The sequence below is a fragment of the Pseudophryne corroboree genome, chromosome 4 (assembly GCF_028390025.1).
Source record: "Pseudophryne corroboree isolate aPseCor3 chromosome 4, aPseCor3.hap2, whole genome shotgun sequence".
Classification (NCBI taxonomy): Eukaryota; Metazoa; Chordata; class Amphibia; order Anura; family Myobatrachidae; genus Pseudophryne; species Pseudophryne corroboree.
In genome coordinates, this window is record NC_086447.1 from 668,119,858 (window position 1) to 668,139,263 (window position 19,406).

At 46.6% G+C, this 19,406-nt stretch overlaps 1 protein-coding gene across 1 annotated transcript in view; it reads left to right on the plus strand.

Moving 5' to 3' along the window:
* IGF2R (insulin like growth factor 2 receptor) overlaps nt 1–19,406 on the plus strand; it is a 490,127-nt gene that overhangs the window by 157,389 nt on the left and 313,332 nt on the right. Inside the window, exons 6-7 of the mRNA XM_063917832.1 lie at nt 10,771–10,891; nt 17,544–17,643. Coding sequence (XP_063773902.1) covers nt 10,771–10,891; nt 17,544–17,643 — 221 coding nt within the window. The remainder of the gene's footprint in view (nt 1–10,770; nt 10,892–17,543; nt 17,644–19,406) is intronic.

Consider the following 19,406-nt stretch of genomic DNA (forward strand, 5'->3'; position numbering starts at 1 on the left):
TGGTCATTCCGAGTTGTTCGCTCGCAAGCTGCTTTTAGCAGCTTTGCACACGCTAAGCCGCCACCTACTGGGAGTGAATCTTAGCTTATCAAAATTGCGAACGAAAGATTCGCAATATTGCGATAAGACATCTCTGTGCAGTTTCTGAGTAACTCGAGACTTACTCGGCATCTGCGATCAGTTCAGTGCTTGTCGTTCCTGGTTTGACGTCACAAACACACCCAGCGTTCGCCCAGACACTCCTCCGTTTCTCCAGCCACTCCCGCGTTTTTCCCAGAAACGGTAGCGTTTTTTCACACACACCCATAAAACGGCCAGTTTCCGCCCAGAAACACCCACTTCCTGTCAATCACATTACGATCACCAGAACGAAGAAAAAATCGTGAGTAAAATTCCTAACTGCATAGCAAATTTACTTGGCGCAGTCGCAGTGCGAACATTGCGCATGCGCACTAAGCGGAAAATCGCTGCGATGCGAAGAAATTTACCGAGCGAACATCTCGGAATGACCCCCATTGCACATTAACATGGTTGGCTGACTTCATAGCGGACCTTTACGCTTTGAATCCGCCCAGTCATTACTCGAGTCTATTCTGGTGCTGGGCAACCGGCACCAAACCCGGTGTCAGCGCATTCCACTACTATAATGTGAACCTTTTGGGCAGAGGACATGGGACTTCAGCAGAGCGGGTCTGTCATGTTTTGTAGCTCTGTCTGTCCACTTTTTTTTCCATGTTTCAGGTTTTTGCCTCGGGCAACGCCCACTTTGAGCAAACATTTGTCCAGTCAGGCAACCGGAGTATTCCCAGCCTTGCTGAAAAAAAAAAAAGAATATAGGATTTTTGGTCACTTACTATTGAATCATTTTCTGTTAAGCAGGCTAGGGGACTCTGCGTTCCCTCCTTCATGCTCAGTCATGCAAGGGTTTTGGTTCTTGACCGTCTTTTGACTACTAGTTTGTTTAATTGTTCTATCAGTTTCACTGGGTTACTGCTACTTCTTACTGGACTCTTTTAAAGAAGCTACAGTTTGATCCCATGGTCCAGCGTTCCCCAGCCTGCTTAACAGAGGTTTCAATGGTAAGTGATCAAAAATCCTATCTTCTCTTAAATGCTGGACAGTAAATTCATATAATTGTTTGCTGTATGGTTGTAATTTTCAACTTTTACACTTTGATTATCTTACCCTCTAGTTACTTCCTAAGATGCATCAAGTAATTCAAAGTGTTGATCAAATCTGTTTAAAAACAATTCCATTTCTCTATCGTCCTAGTGGATGCTGGGGTTCCTGAAAGGACCATGGGGAATAGCGGCTCCGCAGGAGACAGGGCACAAAAAGTAAAGCTTTCCGATCAGGTGGTGTGCACTGGCTCCTCCCCCTATGACCCTCCTCCAAGCCTCAGTTAGATTTTTGTGCCCGGCCGAGAAGGGTGCAATCTAGGTGGCTCTCCTAAAGAGCTGCTTAGAAAAAGTTTAGCTTAGGTTTTTTATTTTACAGTGAGTCCTGCTGGCAACAGGATCACTGCAACGAGGGACTTAGGGGAGAAGAAGTGAACTCACCTGCGTGCAGGATGGATTGGCTTCTTGGCTACTGGACATCAGCTCCAGAGGGACGATCACAGGTACAGCCTGGATGGTCACCGGAGCCTCGCCGCCGGCCCCCTTGCAGATGCTGAAACATGAAGAGGTCCAGAATCGGCGGCAGAAGACTCCTCAGTCTTCTAAAGGTAGCGCACAGCACTGCAGCTGTGCGCCATTTTCCTCTCAGCACACTTCACACGGCAGTCACTGAGGGTGCAGGGCGCTGGGAGGGGAGCGCCCTGGGAGGCAAATGAAAACCTATTTGGCTAAAAAATACCTCACATATAGCCTCCGGGGGCTATATGGAGATATTTAACCCCTGCCAGAATACACTAAAGAGCGGGAGACGAGCCCGCCGAAAAAGGGGCGGGGCCTATCTCCTCAGCACACAGCGCCATTTTCCTTACACAGCTCCGCTGGTCAGGACGGCTCCCAGGTCTCTCCCCTGCACTGCACTACAGAAACAGGGTAAAACAAGAGAGGGGGGGCAAAATAGTGGCAAAAATTATATTATAAAAGCAGCTATACAGGGAGCACTTATTATAAGGCTATCCCTGTCATATATAGCGCTTTTGGTGTGTGCTGGCAAACTCTCCCTCTGTCTCCCCAAAGGGCTAGTGGGGTCCTGTCTTCGTTAAGAGCATTCCCTGTGTGTCTGCTGTGTGTCGGTACGTGTGTGTCGACATGTATGAGGACGATATTGGTGTGGAGGCGGAGCAATTGCCAAATATGGGGATGTCACCTCCTAGGGGGTCGACACCAGAATGGATGCCTTTATTTATGGAATTACGGGATAGTGTCAACACGCTAAAGCAGTCGTTTGACGACATTAGACGGCCGGACAATCAGTTAGTGCCTGTCCAGGCGCCTCAAACACCGTCAGGGGCTGTAAAACGCCCTTTGCCTCAGTCGGTCGATACAGACCCAGACACAGGCACTGATTCCAGTGGCGACGGTGACGAATCAACCGTATTTTCCAGTAGGGCCACACGTTATATGATTTTGGCAATGAAGGAGGCGTTACATTTAGCTGATACTACAGGTACCACTAAACAGGGTATTATGTGGGGTGTGAAAAAACTACCTATAGTTTTTCCTGAATCAGAAGAACTAAATGATGTATGTGATGAAGCGTGGGTTGCCCCCGATAAAAAGATGCTAATTTCAAAGAAGTTATTGGCTTTATACCCTTTCCCGCCAGAGGTTAGGGCGCGCTGGGAAACACCTCCTAGGGTGGACAAGGCGCTCACACGCTTATCTAAACAAGTGGCGTTACCCTCTCCTGAGACGGCCGCACTTAAAGATCCAGCAGATAGGAGGATGGAAAATATCCAAAAAAGTATATACACACATACAGGTGTTATACTACAACCAGCTATAGCGACAGCCTGGATGTGCAGTGCTGGAGTAGCTTGGTCAGAGTCCCTGATTGAAAATATTGATACCCTGGATAGGGACAATGTTTTACTGTCTTTAGAGCAAATAAAGGATGCATTTCTTTATATGCGTGATGCACAGAGGGATATCTGCACACTGGCATCACGGGTAAGTGCTATGTCCATTTCGGCCAGAAGAAGTTTATGGACGCGACAGTGGTCAGGCGATGCGGACTCAAAACGGCATATGGAAGTTTTGCCGTATAAAGGGGAGGAGTTATTTGGAGTCGGTCTATCAGATTTGGTGGCCACGGCTACAGCCGGGAAATCCACCTTTTTACCTCAAGTTACTCCCCAACAGAAAAAGACACCGACTTTTCAACCGCAGCCCTTTCGTTCCTTTAAAAACAAGAGAGCAAAGGGATATTCATATCTGCCACGAGGCAGAGGAAGGGGGAAGAGACACCAACAGGCAGCTCCTTCCCAGGAACAGAAGCCCTCCCCCCGCTTCTACAAAAGCCTCAGCATGACGCTGGGGCTTCTCAAGCGGACTCGGGGGCGGTGGGCGGTCGTCTCAAGAATTTCAGCGCGCAGTGGGCTCACTCGCAGGTAGATCCCTGGATCCTGCAGATAATATCTCAGGGGTACAGGTTGGAACTAGAGACAGATCCGCCTCGCCGTTTCCTGAAGTCTGCTTTACCAACGTCCCCCTCCGAAAGGGAGACGGTTTTGGAAGCCATTCACAAGCTGTACTCTCAGCAGGTGATAGTCAAGGTACCTCTTCTACAACAAGGAAAGGGGTATTATTCCACTCTATTTGTGGTACCGAAGCCGGACGGCTCGGTAAGACCTATTCTAAATCTGAAGTCCTTGAACCTGTACATAAAGAAGTTCAAGTTCAAAATGGAGTCACTCAGAGCAGTGATAGCGAACCTGGAAGAAGGGGACTTTATGGTGTCCTTGGACATCAAGGATGCGTACCTCCACGTTCCAATTTACCCCTCACACCAGGGGTACCTCAGGTTCGTTGTACAAAACTGTCACTATCAGTTTCAGACGCTGCCGTTCGGATTGTCCACGGCACCTCGGGTCTTTACAAAGGTAATGGCCGAGATGATGATTCTTCTTCGAAGAAAAGGCGTATTAATTATCCCATACTTGGACGATCTCCTAATAAGGGCAAGGTCCAGAGAACAGCTAGAGATGGGATTAGCACTGTCTCAAGAAGTGCTAAAACAGCACGGCTGGATTCTGAATATTCCAAAATCCCAGTTAATGCCGACAACTCGTCTGCTGTTCCTAGGGATGATTCTGGACACGGTTCAGAAAAAGGTTTTTCTCCCGGAGGAAAAAGCCAAGGAGTTATCCGAGCTTGTCAGGAACCTCCTAAAACCAGGAAAGGTGTCTGTACATCAATGCACAAGAGTCCTGGGAAAAATGGTGGCTTCTTACGAAGCAATTCCATTCGGCAGATTCCATGCAAGAATTTTCCAGAGGGATCTGTTGGACAAATGGTCAGGGTCGCATCTTCAGATGCACCAGCGGATAACCCTGTCTCCAAGGACAAGGGTATCTCTTCTGTGGTGGTTGCAGAGTGCTCATCTATTGGAGGGCCGCAGATTCGGCATACAGGATTGGATTCTGGTGACCACGGACGCCAGCCTGAGAGGCTGGGGAGCAGTCACACAAGGAAGAAACTTCCAGGGAGTGTGGACGAGCCTGGAAACGTCTCTTCACATAAACATTCTGGAACTAAGAGCAATCTACAATGCTCTAAGCCAGGCAGAACCTCTGCTTCAAGGAAAACCGGTGTTGATCCAGTCGGACAACATCACGGCAGTCGCCCATGTAAACAGACAGGGCGGCACAAGAAGCAGGAGTGCAATGGCAGAAGCTGCAAGGATTCTTCGCTGGGCAGAGAATCATGTGATAGCACTGTCAGCAGTGTTCATCCCGGGAGTGGACAACTGGGAAGCAGACTTCCTCAGCAGACACGACCTTCACCCGGGAGAGTGGGGACTTCATCCAGAAGTCTTCCACATGCTGGTAACCCGTTGGGAAAGACCAATGGTGGACATGATGGCGTCTCGCCTCAACAAAAAACTGGACAGGTATTGCGCCAGGTCAAGAGATCCGCAGGCAATAGCTGTGGATGCGCTGGTAACGCCTTGGGTGTACCAGTCGGTGTATGTGTTTCCTCCTCTGCCTCTCATACCAAAAGTATTGAGAATTATACGGCAAAGAGGCGTAAGAACGATACTAGTGGTTCCGGATTGGCCAAGAAGGACTTGGTACCCGGAACTTCAAGAGATGATCACGGAAGATCCGTGGCCTCTACCTCTAAGGAGGGACTTGCTTCAGCAGGGTCCCTGTCTGTTTCAAGACTTACCGCGGCTGCGTTTGACGGCATGGCGGTTGAACGCCGGATCCTAAAGGAAAAAGGCATGCCGGAAGAAGTCATTCCTACTTTGATTAAAGCAAGGAAGGAAGTAACCGTGCAACACTATCACCGCATTTGGCGAAGATATGTTGCGTGGTGCGAGGATCGGAGTGCTCCGACGGAGGAATTTCAACTGGGTCGATTCCTACATTTCCTGCAATCAGGATTGTCTATGGGTCTCAAATTGGGATCTATTAAGGTTCAAATTTCGGCCCTGTCGATTTTCTGTCAAAAAGAATTGGCTTCAGTTCCTGAAGTCCAGACTTTTGTTAAGGGAGTGCTGCATATACAGCCTCCTGTGGTGCCTCCAGTGGCACCGTGGGATCTCAATGTGGTTTTGGACTTGCTAAAATCTCATTGGTTTGAACCACTAAAAAAGGTGGATTTAAAATATCTCACATGGAAAGTGACCATGTTACTAGCCCTGGCTTCGCCCAGGAGAGTGTCAGAACTGGCAGCTTTATCTTACAAAAGCCCATATCTGATTTTCCATTCGGACAGGGCAGAACTGCGGACTCGTCCGCATTTTCTCCCTATGGTGGTGTCAGCATTTCATCTGAACCAGCCTATTGTAGTGCCTGCGGCTACAAGTGACTTGGAGGACTCCAAGTTACTGGACGTTGTCAGAGCATTAAAAATATATATTGCAAGGACAGCTGGAGTCAGAAAATCTGACTCGTTGTTTATATTGTATGCACCCAACAAGATGGGTGCTCCTGCGTCTAAGCAGACGATTGCTCGTTGGATCTGTAGCACAATCCAACTTGCACATTCTGTGGCAGGCCTGCCACAGCCTAAATCTGTAAAGGCCCACTCCACAAGGAAGGGTGGGCTCATCTTGGGCGGCTGCCCGAGGGGTCTCGGCATTACAACTTTGCCGAGCAGCTACGTGGTCAGGGGAGAACACGTTTGTAAAATTTTACAAATTTGATACTCTGGCTAAGGAGGACCTGGAGTTCTCTCATTCGGTGCTGCAGAGTCATCCGCACTCTCCCGCCCGTTTGGGAGCTTTGGTATAATCCCCATGGTCCTTTCAGGAACCCCAGCATCCACTAGGACGATAGAGAAAATAAGAATTTACTTACCGATAATTCTATTTCTCGGAGTCCGTAGTGGATGCTGGGCGCCCATCCCAAGTGCGGATTATCTGCAATAATTGTACATAGTTATTGTTAACTAATTCGGGTTATTGTTTAGGAAGCCATCTTTCAGAGGCTCCTCTGTTATCATACTGTTAACTGGGTTTTGATCACAAGTTGTACGGTGTGATTGGTGTGGCTGGTATGAGTCTTACCCGGGATTCAAAATTCCTCCCTTATTGTGTACGCTCGTCCGGGCACAGTACCTAACTGAGGCTTGGAGGAGGGTCATAGGGGGAGGAGCCAGTGCACACCACCTGATCGGAGAGCTTTACTTTTTGTGCCCTGTCTCCTGCGGAGCCGCTATTCCCCATGGTCCTTTCAGGAACCCCAGCATCCACTACGGACTCCGAGAAATAGAATTATCGGTAAGTAAATTCTTATTTTTTTTCCTGTAAGTCCTAAATAATTTTTGATAACTATTAATTCAATGTAAACAAAGTGATTAGTCATTGGAGACCTACAAACTGGATTGTTATTATTTTGCCAGTATAGTACAATTGAATGAAACAAAACCATCTTAATATTTAATCGTTGCCAAGTGTTCAGGATTTCCAGGGACATTTCTTTGAAAGTTTTATCCCATGGAATGTGCCTATCATATTTAGCCAGCTTGTGTCTGGAGACACGGCCCACATGGCCAAGGTGGTGGCCATGGCACTGATGGGATTAGCCCTCATGCTTCTGCACCATTTTTGAATGGACCAATCAGCGCTGAGGCGCCAGTTGTAAAAGTAATAACCGCTGTAAGGAATGCTTAGTCCCAGGCTGCAGCGTAAGGCTGCCAGTGCATGATACTGGGACTAGTGCTAACAGTAATGCAGACATATATAAAATAAACTGCATTAAAGTATATTTATTGCTGTAAAGCACTACAGCTGACCTGCAGTGTCTTGGTGTATAAAGCAAAATATATTTAATAGCGTGTGACATGTTTAAACGTATTTATATTGAAGATGTGATTAAATATATTTGAAAGGTAAGTATGCACGTACTGTATAAGGAGTGACCATCTTCTGTGAGTGTAGGAGATGGTAATTGTACTTTCCTAGCACAGGCGGTCTGGTGATTGACAAGGCCTTTGATTGTGGTCTGTGTACTCACTCCAGGTGATGTGCCTGGATTTTGCAGGGTCCTGTGGAATGGTGTTAATGAAAGAGATGTCTGTGTTTCTCTATGTAAAGTGACCAGTATGTTTGGAATCAATGATTTCCTGTACGTTTGTTACAGATATATGAAAGATAGGAGGAAATCGTTTTGCTCTTTGGTCTGATTGATGATATAGTCCTAAAGGTATTTTGGAGAGGATTTCAACATGCTGTGTTGTGTCTTCTGACTATATAAAAAGGATTGTGTGGCTTTGAATGTAGGTATTTTATCTGACTCTGAGAGGAGGATGCTTCTGTAACATCTTGTATGCTGTGGAGCAATAAACACCTACTTCAAGAAATCTTCATCGGCTGTATGCTGCGACAACAGGGTTGCCCAAAACACTATCCCAGTGGTTCTCAAACTGTATGCCGTGGCACCCTGGGGTGTCTCGGGACATTTGCAGGGGGTGCCTTGGCTTGGTGGTCCAGGACCAATTCAAATTATTATGGTCAATGTGATATATAAAACCAGTGCTGGTAGTTGGCAATTATAAAATATGTGGACAAACCAAAGCAAATCTTGTCCCTCACCACATGACAAAACCAAAAGATGACATATAAACACAATTTACTTAATTTCATATTTTTTTTCTAAATTTCTTAGAAACTTTTGGCAAAGGGGTGCAGTGGAAAAAAAATTCTGATACTCTAGGGCACCGTGAATCAAGAAAGTTTGGGAACCACTGCACTATCCTGTTCCCTGGCAGTTCTGGAGTGAACCCAGTGTCTCCAACCACAGCCCTCTGCCGGCTACTCAGCACAGACTGTTCCAGCGTAAAGGACCAATGGGAATTAGCAGACACCAACTAGGATGTGTTGCAGCAGCGTGTATACGCATACACAGGAGTAGGCAGTTTTCTGGCGCTGATGGTAGCAGGCTAGCATTTGTCTAGATACTAAAATGTTTTTATATTCACTCTCTATGTCCCTTCCATAAATCCAGTTGCATATTCCATTTCCCTGCTGAATCCGTCTCCTCCCATTCATTTGTAACCAGTAGAAATTTCTTCATCCATAAAATGCATGATTAAAAAAAAAACAAGTTAAAATAAGCTAAGTTAAGTATAATCACAACGCTTCTAGCAGTGATCATATGGTGATTATGATTGACTGTAGTGTCCACAAAGCAGCCTAGATATGAGTTCATGACCTACAAATAATAATTTAGGCTACACTGTAGGACACTGCTCTTTATAGTAGTGGTGATATCTAGAGCTCTAGCTTCAATATTTCATTAGGCCAGATTATGCCTTATTGTTAGCATATTGTTGTGCATATGGTCCAAAGGGATTGTGTCCCATAAAATCCAGATGCTTGTCACAAGCACATAAAGCCCACAGGAGTGGTCACGTTGTATATAGGTTGATTCTACCTGTGGACCTAAAAGGCAAAAAAGCTACAACATAACAGGTGAGAGAAAAAGAATTGGTCCCAGGATACAGGGCCGTAACTAGGGGGGGCCTAAGTGGGCATGCGCCCCAGGTGCGGGATTTGAGGGGGGCACGAAGGATTTACAGAGGAGCAGGTTTTTTTTTACTGGAAGTGTTGTGCTGTTCCAGTGAAACGGCAAACAGCTCCCGGGGTAATGTCTCTGACCCACCTGGCTCCAACGCTGTGCAGGTGAACTCCAGTACCTTGGATCTCTCCTATGTTGGCTACTGTCTTAAACTCTCTTCTTTGCCATGCAGTGCTGCGACTAGCGTGCGGTGCACTGTACAAGCTATAGAAGCGCACTGTGCTACCAGTTAGCAGTATCAACCTCCGCTTTGCCTCCCAGATAGAGGGATTTGGTGTAGCTTATAGGTGGATGTAGTGTAGTGATGTAGTGTACTTGATAGGGTATGTAGTGTAGTTATGTATTGCAGTATATAGGGGCATGTAGTGCAGCATATAAGGGGATGTAGTGTAGTGATGTAGTGTAGCATATAGGGTATGTAGTGCAGTGCATAGGGGCATTGCAGTGATGTAGTTCAGCGTGTAGGGTATGTAGTATAGTGATGTGCAGTGATTAGGAGAATGTAGTGCAGTGATGTAGTGTTATGATACGGGGGTCATTCCGAGTTGTTCGCTCGTTGCCGATTTTCGCTATACTGCGATCAGCCGCTAACTGCGCATGCGCAAAGTACGCAGAGCGAATGCGCTTAGTAATTTTACTAAAAACTTAGCTGTTTTGCTGTAGCGTCTGCGGCGCTTTTCAGGCGCACTGGTGTTCTGTAAATGATTGACAGGAAAGGGGCGTTTCTGGGTGGTAACTCAGCGTTTTCCCGGCGTTGGCTAAAAAACGCAGACGTGTCATGGAAAAACGCGGGAGTGTCTGGAGAAACGGGGGAGTGGCTGGCCGAACGCAGGGCGTGTTTGTGATGTCAAACCAGGAACGAAACAGCCTGAGCTGATCGCAGTGTAGGAGTAAGTCTTGAGCTACTCAGAAACTGCTAAGAATTTTCTATTCGCTATTCTACTAATCTTTCGTTCGCAATTCTGCTATGCTAAGATACACTCCCAGAGGGCGGCGGCCTAGCGTGTGCAATGCTGCTAAAATCAGCTAGTGAGCGAACAACTCGGAATAAGGGCCATAGTGCAATGTATGGGGACACACAGAGGAGCATGTAGTTGAACACGCTGGTGGGGCATGTGACGCATAGGGCATTTGAGGCACATAGGGTAATATTGTCCAATAGTATCTCCTTTTTTTTTTTTTTTTTTTTGATAATCTGATTATTTTAGTCTGACAGGGAAGGGTGGGGGGGGGGGGGGGGTCGCCAAATTACTGCCTTGCCCCGAGTGATGAAAATCCTAGTTTTGGCACTGCAGGATATATACCATAATTAGGGCCCACTGTTAACTTAAATATATTTGTGCAATGCCATAGACTTAATATATGATTTTGTAGTTACATTTAAATTTGCTAGGACCAAATCTATTTCAAGATTGTTGTTTCTACAAACAGGTTTTGCAGGATCCTGTCTTCCTGGAATATTTCCTTGGTATAAAAATGCATTGCGGCAGTGTATTTGTTGTTATAAAAACAGAGCCATGAACTTAGTTTGTTTTACTTTTTTTTTTTTTTTTTTTTTTTTCTGTCAGGTACCTCAGAGGGAGAGACTTCAACTTGTCCCCATGGGAGCGCTGCTTGCCTTATAAAGGATGGGAAGGCTTATGATGTTGGCAAACCCAAAGAAGCCCTCACTTCATATGTTAAAGATAGGTACATTTTCCATTTCAAATTGTCGTTTTGATTATTTTTCAGATGTTCAGTGGTTTGATCGTTGAGTATCTTTCATCTCTATTTCTGTTATGGTGCTTTAAAGACTTTAGGGGAGATGTACTAAGCAGTGGTAAAAGTGGAGAAGTTGCCCGTATACTTTTATAATATGCAAATGATAAATGTTACATCAATGCTTATTGGTTGCCATGGGCAACTTCTCCACTGGCTCACTTCTCCACTTTTATCACTGCTTAGTACATCTCCCCCTTAGACCAATAGATCTGTCAGTGGCGGTTTAAGAGAGGAGAAGGGCCTCTGGCAATGTAGTTTACTCTGGCTTTGTTCCTTGTTCCTGGGGCATTCTCTTCGGAGCATACTCAAATCACTGGGAAGGTTCCGGCCGCACTATTTTCCCGGTGATTTCTGCTGCTCTGCAGTGTGCGTAGACATGGGACCCTAGAGATGGCGGTGTCAGTGGAGTGACTGGCAGAAGGGGCAGCAGAGGTTGAGCTAGCAGCAGTGTTAAGGATAAACTGAAGAGGGGAAGGGCAGGTATAAGGCTAGAGAGGAGTTGATTACAATAATCTAGGTATAACATGAGAACACAAATGAAGGGTGTTTAGTTGTTTTATGAGTCAAGGATGTCACAAAGATGGTGGATTTGTGGAAACAGGGTAGAGGGAGATGTTAACAGAGAAGTAGATTGGATCTTGGCATGCTGAAGTCCATGTTAAACTCAACAAATTAGTGTAGAGGTGTTAATGTTACTCTAGTAGTATATCTAGGAAGGGTAAGTGGGCTGGGTGAGAAATTTGACTGAATGAAGAGGTGCGTTTTCAGGGATTGGTTGGAGGCTAGATTTAGGGCATTCTGAAAAACGTCTTGCAGGATGAGATAATTAGTGTGCAGTTTTAAGAGGTGTATAGCCACCCCAACCCCTTTCCAGATCTTCCAAGGTGCACAGCAGGGGGAGAGAATATCCACCTGAACGTCTTCAAGCTTATTGATAAGCCTCTGGGCAGAGGTATTAATAGCCCAAAGAATCTGTTGCAGGGGGGTCTGGGACTCAGGATCGACAGCAAAAAGGTCGACAAACAGGTCGACGTCAATTGGTCGACACACCTTAGGTCGGCATGGACAAAAGGTCGACATGGAAAAGGGTCGACATGAGTTTGTTTTTTTGTGTCGTTTTCTTCGTAGAGTGACCGGGAACCCCAATTAGTGCACCGCGTCCCCTCGCATGGCTCGCTTCGCTCGCCATGCTTCGGGCATGGTGCCTTCGCTCCGCAACCGATTCGCTCGGCACAGATTACCGTTCCAATCGTAGTCCACGTGGATCGTTAAGTATGAAAAGGTTCCAAAAAAGGAAAAAATTGTGAAAAACTCATGTCGACCTTGGTCCATGTCGACCTAAGGTTTGTCGACCAATTGGCGTCGACCTAAGGTTTGTCGACCTTTTTGCTGTCGATCTGGAGTCCGGATACCGTTGCAGGGAGCTATCCATACTTGAAATAAAGATCAATGGATAGATAGGAAATCAACAGGAGCAGGTGCAGTATGTGGAGCCTGAGTCCAGTACAGTATATAAAATAGCAGGAGAGATTGAAACAGAAACTCCCAGCAGTATACAGGGAAATGATGACACCAACCTGAGTCCAACAGGATAGCTGAAATGAGTATTATCAGGCAGGTGACAGCTGATAATATTGGCCAGAGAAGATTGGAACAGTCAGCACAGACCAGGACAGTCAAACTTTTATGCTGCAGCCACCACTAGGGCTTTGAGCTGCAAGGAGTTGGACCCCACCATCATGTACACTGAAGGGGAAATTGACCACCAGCCCGCTAATTCACTTCCAGGTGAAGGGAACCAGGAACAGAATTCCTAGGCGAGCAGCAGGAGAGTGGAGTCACTGCCAGAAGAAGCCTGCAGAGATGAGACCGCAGTGCTACAGCATCAGATTAGGGGAGTCCCAAAATGGTGGCAGTCACCTCCAGCACACTAAAGCAGGGCAGCAGGAAGCAGAGGTCGTGTAGACAGCCGGCAACAGAGGGACCAGAGCACCAGGAGTCACGGCCAGGGACCAGCAGTCTGATGATGAGAGTCAGGAAAGCAGGAGCAGATATGGAAGCAGCACCGAGCTAGATGGAGGAGGAACTAGACACCACAAAGTCCGAGGAATACACCCTTAAGTGTCACAGCAGGAGTCTGTAACGGGACACCAGGATAGACAGGAGAGAATAACCCTCAAAATCTATGAGTGGGGAGCAAGAATATCCAAATAAGCAGGATTTTTTGCCATATATATGCGGGAGAGCGGGCAAGTACTGCCTGCACCATGCTACTCCCAGCCATGCCCCCTCACAGAAGTATTCTTTACTTTTATTTTGGACTTCTCATCCACCGCTCACTAGCTATTGTGCAGGGTGTTTTGTTTCCAGTCTCTTGCAACACCTTCAAATCTCCCTCCCTATTCCCCTCTCATACTATTGTGCAGTGGTTGTTGTGTTTTTTTTTGTCTTTTTTTGCTTTCTCACTTGGATCCCCTCCATTCGGTCCTGGACCATTTGCCCCCTCTGCTCACTATCACCCCATCTCTCTGCCCAGCTACATTGTAATCTCATCTGTCTCCCTCCTGGTAATCCTCCTCTCTGTCCTGCACCCCCCCCCCCCCTCCCCCCCTGGACTTCTATCTCTCTCTCGACAACTCCACTGTGCCCTGGTACCTTGTCTCTGCTCCTCACTACACTTGAACCTGAATCTATTGGCTGCTGCGTGACATGCTTTTCTTGGCATGATGGTATTGCTCCATTGCAGGAGTGATCAACATGTCTGAGCATCCTAGTCAACAAGTTTCTCCTTCTACTGCCTCAGGGACCCTGGTAGCCCTGCCACCTCTCAACCCTCCCACGCCATGCTGTCTCAAACAGACCCTCAGGGGGCTGCATTACAATCTCCCTGGGCTGCATCTATGCAAAAGAATATGGTCTTAACCAGTTGCATGGCGTGGTTGCATCAGATGCGACCGCAGCAGTCTGAGCTTTCCCTGACATGTGATGTGACCAGTCAGAAAGCCCACTGTGTAGCTGCTGGAAGAGAATCCTCATGGTCCCTCTGCTTCCTGGTTACGCACCCCAGTGCCTGCTGTGCTGCTGATTACTGCTGATTGGACAGGCCGGCAACACCACCCACTTTTCAGCTGCATAGATTAGCAGCCGCTGGGAAAATGTAGAATCATGATAGTCTGGTCATTGATGGTCCGATATATCGGCCTTAAATGTTTGTACTTATGTTGTTTTTTTAATGTGCTTTTCATTTGTTTTTTTATAAAATTGTATTGGATATGTTTTAAATAAATGTACTTAACCTAATTCAATCATAAAAATTTCTTAGCGGTTTTGGAAAAAATACTTGCCAATTAAGTGGTTAATGACTTCTTTACTGAGCAAGCAACTGCACCTGGACAAACCATGTTGCAATGCAAGGGCTCATAGTATTATTTTTTGTATGCAGGATAAATACTGGCTTCTTTAGCATGTAGTCCACATATGCTGTGCGGATTTATTTTTACACTGCAATTTAGATTCTGCACATGTTACAGTACATCTGCCCCACATTTTTTGCCTATGTGCACAGTTACTTGCTCTATTCTGCTTTTGCTCCCGCCTCAGTCCATTGTCTTGTTTGGGGAACCTGGGCGCTATTCAATTCTTTAAACCCCCTTCCACACCCGTTCTGTTTCTGCGGAAGGGTGTGGTATCATCATTTCAGCTCACTACCCCTGGGGTAGTGAGGCGCCCTAACTCTTTATGCAGCTAAACCTGATTACTATGGGTGCAATATGCGCGATAACAGGGATCACTTTAGAAAAAAGATTGGGTGTGATATATAATTTGAATACCACAAGTAACTCCCTGCCTACATAGCCTAGCTGCGGTGGCAGGCAGCTGCCTGCCATGTTTTGGGATGCAGTGGCTGCGTGTGAATGGGGAGGGACAGACGAGTGAAACAGATGGGGTCGTAGTGAGCATGGAACAGTATGAGAGCTGGCTGGGTTTTGATGAAGAAGTGGGATTTGAGAGACTGTTTGAAGTTTTCGAGAGGTAGGGAGCAGCATGGTCAGAATCTTACAGGCAGGAATGGGAGAACGTAATTTATTGTCATATTCTGACCATATCGTCTGCATCAGTGACGTGCGGTGAGGTCAGTGGCCGGGGAGGCACTGGCAGCTACCAAGCATAGAGGAAAAAAAAAAAAAGGGGGTAATGCCATAGCAGGGGAGACACTCAGTGTGGGGTCCCCCTGCCATAACATTGACAGCCCCCCAAGCCTGTCAGCCCGGGGCTGGAATTCCTCGGAAAGCGGGGCCCCCAAAAATAAAAATGGGGTCCCCCGTCCCGAGCAACAACCAGCACTGGGCTGATAGCCCAGTGCTATGCCCCGCACCCCTGGTGGCGGTGGGTGCGGGGTTCATTGTATGTCAATATTATTCTTTACAGGTGGCCTACAGGTCCCAGCATGCTGCCACTTGGATAACTACAAGTGCCAGCATGCCCGGACATAAAGGGCCCGCTGGCACCTTTAGTCCTCCTGTAAAGAAAATATTAAAATAAAACACCACACGTCTTTAATAAAACTTTTTTTTTTTTGTAGTCGGGGTTTTCACCTGGGAGGCTGCGGCCTTTAAGCTCTTTTGCATGGCTGCCGCCTTCCCAGGGCTTCCGGCGTCTTCACCTGGGGGGCCGCCGCCTTCCCAGGGCTTCCGGCGTCTTCATCTGCGAGGCGGCGGCCTTTAAGCTCTTGCATGGCCGCCGTCTTCCCAGGGCTTCCGACGTCTTCACCTGGGGGGCCGCAGCCTTCCCAGGGATTCCAGCGTCTTCCTCCGGCGTCTTCACCTGGGAGGCGGCGGCCTTTAAGCTCTTTTGCATGGCTGCCGCGTCCCAGGGCTTCCGGCATCTTCACTTGGTGGGCGGCGGCTGTTAAGCTCTTTTGCATAGCCGCCGCCCATCCAGGACTTCTACGGCTTCTTCTTTCTTCAGGAGCTCTTCACTGCTCCTCCTCCGCCGTCGGACTGACGCCACTGCCTCGCGCTGACTTATATAAGTCAGCCGGAGGGGGCAGGTCGATGACGCTGTGAGAAGTGATTGGCTTGTGGCGGCCATCTTGAATTTAAAAAATGACGCTAGGGCGCCATTTTTGAAACTGGTACCGCTCTGCTGCCAAACTCTGCAGAATGGCCTGCCGCTAATACTATCAGCTCCGCCGCGTCCTGCCACATCCCGCCGCCCATACCTCCGCCGCGCCCACACAGTGATGACAGCGGATCCATTGACGGATCCGCTGGCCAATCACTCTGGCCTCACTGACAGGGGCGTGCTTTCATGGGTTGAAAGCACTTCCCTGTATGAAAGCGGCACTTTTGATGGTGCCGCTTTCCAACTGACAACGAGAGGCACCGCGATTGGTGCCTCCCAACCCCATGTACACAGTGATAATGATTTGATTAATATAAAGGAGATACTTATGACACAGAATATGTGTCATAAGTATCTTCTTTGTATTATTTTAATCATTAATGACAGGGGAGGCCCTGCTTCCCCTAACTGCACGTCCCTGGTCTGCATATCACAAAATAAATCAAGATTTGGGTCTTTTGTTCTATGACCCTTCCCACTTCACTGCTGAGCTGTTGATGCTTCTATACCTTCCCTCTTGACAATGTCAGCACTTACAGCTTTCATATACCGTATATATTCCAGTATAAGTCGACCCGACTATAAGCCGAGGCACCTAATTTTACCACAAAAAACTGGGAAAAATTATTGACTCGAGTACAAGCCTAGGGTTGGAAATGCACGGTGCCAGGGGTTTTCATGCTCAGGGTGTCATGCTCGTTGCCAGGGGTTTCATGCGGTAGGTGTTATGCTTGTTGCCAGGGGGTAGTGCTTGTTGCTAGGGCTGTGCCACCAGTGCCACATATACCCCCAGTGACAGATATCCCCCCCACAGTGCCAGATAAAAACATGCCCCCCTGTTGCTTTGCCCACAGTAGTTGTGCCCCGTTTCTTTGCCCCCAGTAGTTTTGCCCCCTCTTTCTTTGCCCCCAGTAGTTGTGCCCCCTCTTTCTTTGTCCCCAGTAGTTGTGCCCCCTCTTTCTTTGCGCCCTGTTGCCACTTACAAACACACACAAAATAATAAAAACAATACTTACCACTGCCCCGCTCCTGCTTCCCGACCACTTCTGCTGCTGTTCCGTCCGTCAGCCCGCCACGGCTCCTCTCTATGGGAGAGACGTCATGACGTCTCTCCCATAGCAGCGCCGCACAGACACTAGAGGTCAATAATGACCTCTAGTGTCTGTCCCTGGAGCCGGCTGCAGCGGACGCCCACACAGCCCACGGCGTCTGCTGCAGCCGTGGAGCTGACTCGAGTATAAGCCGAGGGGGCTTTTTCAGCATAGAAAAATGTGCTGAAAAAGTCGGCTTATACTCGAGTATATACGGTATATCATATTTGTGCGTGCATTTATAAATATACATCTTAAAGCATCATTAAAACATACCTGGACAACAACAGCGAAGTAGAATATTGCCTTTGAGCCCTAACATGTAAAGTATTGGCTAAAATGTTTTTTTGTTTCTTTCTCACCAGGCTTGTTCTTCATTATGAAACTGAAAGCAAACCTGACTTTTGTAATGGTCACTCTCCAGGTGTCGCCATAACCTTTATCTGCCCATCAGTAGGCACCGAGGTAAGTGGATCTTAAGAGGAAAGAGGTCAGTCTTTGTTGATTTAGATAAAAATTAATCTATAGAACATGAATTTAATATTGTGATTTAATGTGAGGCCACACTTAATAAATATGTAGAATTTGGTTTATAATCCTGCAATTTAGGATAATAACAAACAGTATATTGTAATGTAATTTCCATGGTGAGAAAGTGCTCATGATTGATTTAGTCCCAGCTGAAATCTCGCTCAATTATGCATAGAACCTGTATTGCAACTTTAGGTTGCATTGTTTTATGTTTGTTTTTTTGCATTTTTTTTTTGTAATGAATATGTACAGAATGGGGGTAATTCAATTCCAGGCAAAGGGTGCAAACTGCTGTTGCCACATTTTTTTAAATGCCGGCAATGGCACCACCTCTCGCACAAATGCTCGGTTCGTGCAAAAGTGCTCACTGCCCCGGAGGGTAGCGAACCGTTCTGTGCAAGATCCCACTTCACTGATTCGGCTGGAGGAAGTTATTCACCGGCATTTGAATTCCCCCCTATGTGTCAGATAGACAAGTGATTAAAGTGAGAATTAATGTTCTTAATAGCAAACGTCCAAATCATTGTGTGGCTGCTCTTTCTTGAGAGAACATGCTTTGATAAAGTCTATGGTAAGACAAAACCCATAACCAAGTGTAAGAGCTGATTAATAATGGGTGTAAAGAACATCTTATGGAAGTACAGTCTCACTTGTGCTCATAGCAGGAGACGAGCTAAAAGTCTTTGATGTTACTCTCTGAGATAATTGAGGAGATCATGTCCACTTAACATATAATACAAGACGATACTATACAAAGTTCAGGTTACCACCTGTATTTATTTGGAAGGCAACAATTATAATGGGTTAAATAACCCAAAGAGTACAGTCTGTTATATTCATTGAGACCCTAAGGTACTTTAAGTAGAGAAGAGACCATTCTGATAGACTGATTAGAATTGGCTCAGTTTAATATACTTTACGTCTCATTCTGATATATATTAACCGGTATGTTTACAGTATGTTTTCAGGTTTTTTTTTGTGTCTGGTTGTTGTGTTATTTTCTTGGTTATTATTCTATTGAAATGATCATAAATAGCAAATTGTTGAATAATCCATTGACTAAGGTGGCCTACACATGGTACAATTCTAGCTAAAAATATGGACTATATAGCCTGTAATGTTGGAAAAACTAGTGCATATCGTACCATGCGTATAGAACCAACGATGAACGATGCATGCTCCCTCATATTGTCATCGCTGGAAAAAAGAGACTGTGCATGCACAGTTTATTTTGGATTATATAGTGAATATCATTTGTGTGTGTACAGTACTAACTATACTGTATAAGCCAACGACCATGATTATTCCATCCCTGATATTGCAGCCCACTGTATAGCCCAAATCGTTCATAGCCAAAAATATTTAATAGCTAAGATCGTTCAGTGCTTCTAGTCAATATCGTTGGTTCTGGACTCTGGGAACTTCAAGGGAAATCGTTAAGCTAAAGTCTTTCATAGCCAGCATTGCACTGTGTGTATGCCCCTTAATACCCCTTTCACTCAGAGATTTGAAGCCAGGCTATTACCAGGGTCAAAACTCTGTGTGAAAGAGTCCACCTGGGTCAGAATTGCCCGGTGGACTCTTTCCAGGGTTATTCCCGGGTCTGACCCGGGTAGCCTCTGGTATGAATGCCTAAAAGGAGGTGGTTGGAGGGCTCAATAGTGCTTGTAGAAGGCACCATCTCCAAGTGTCCACTG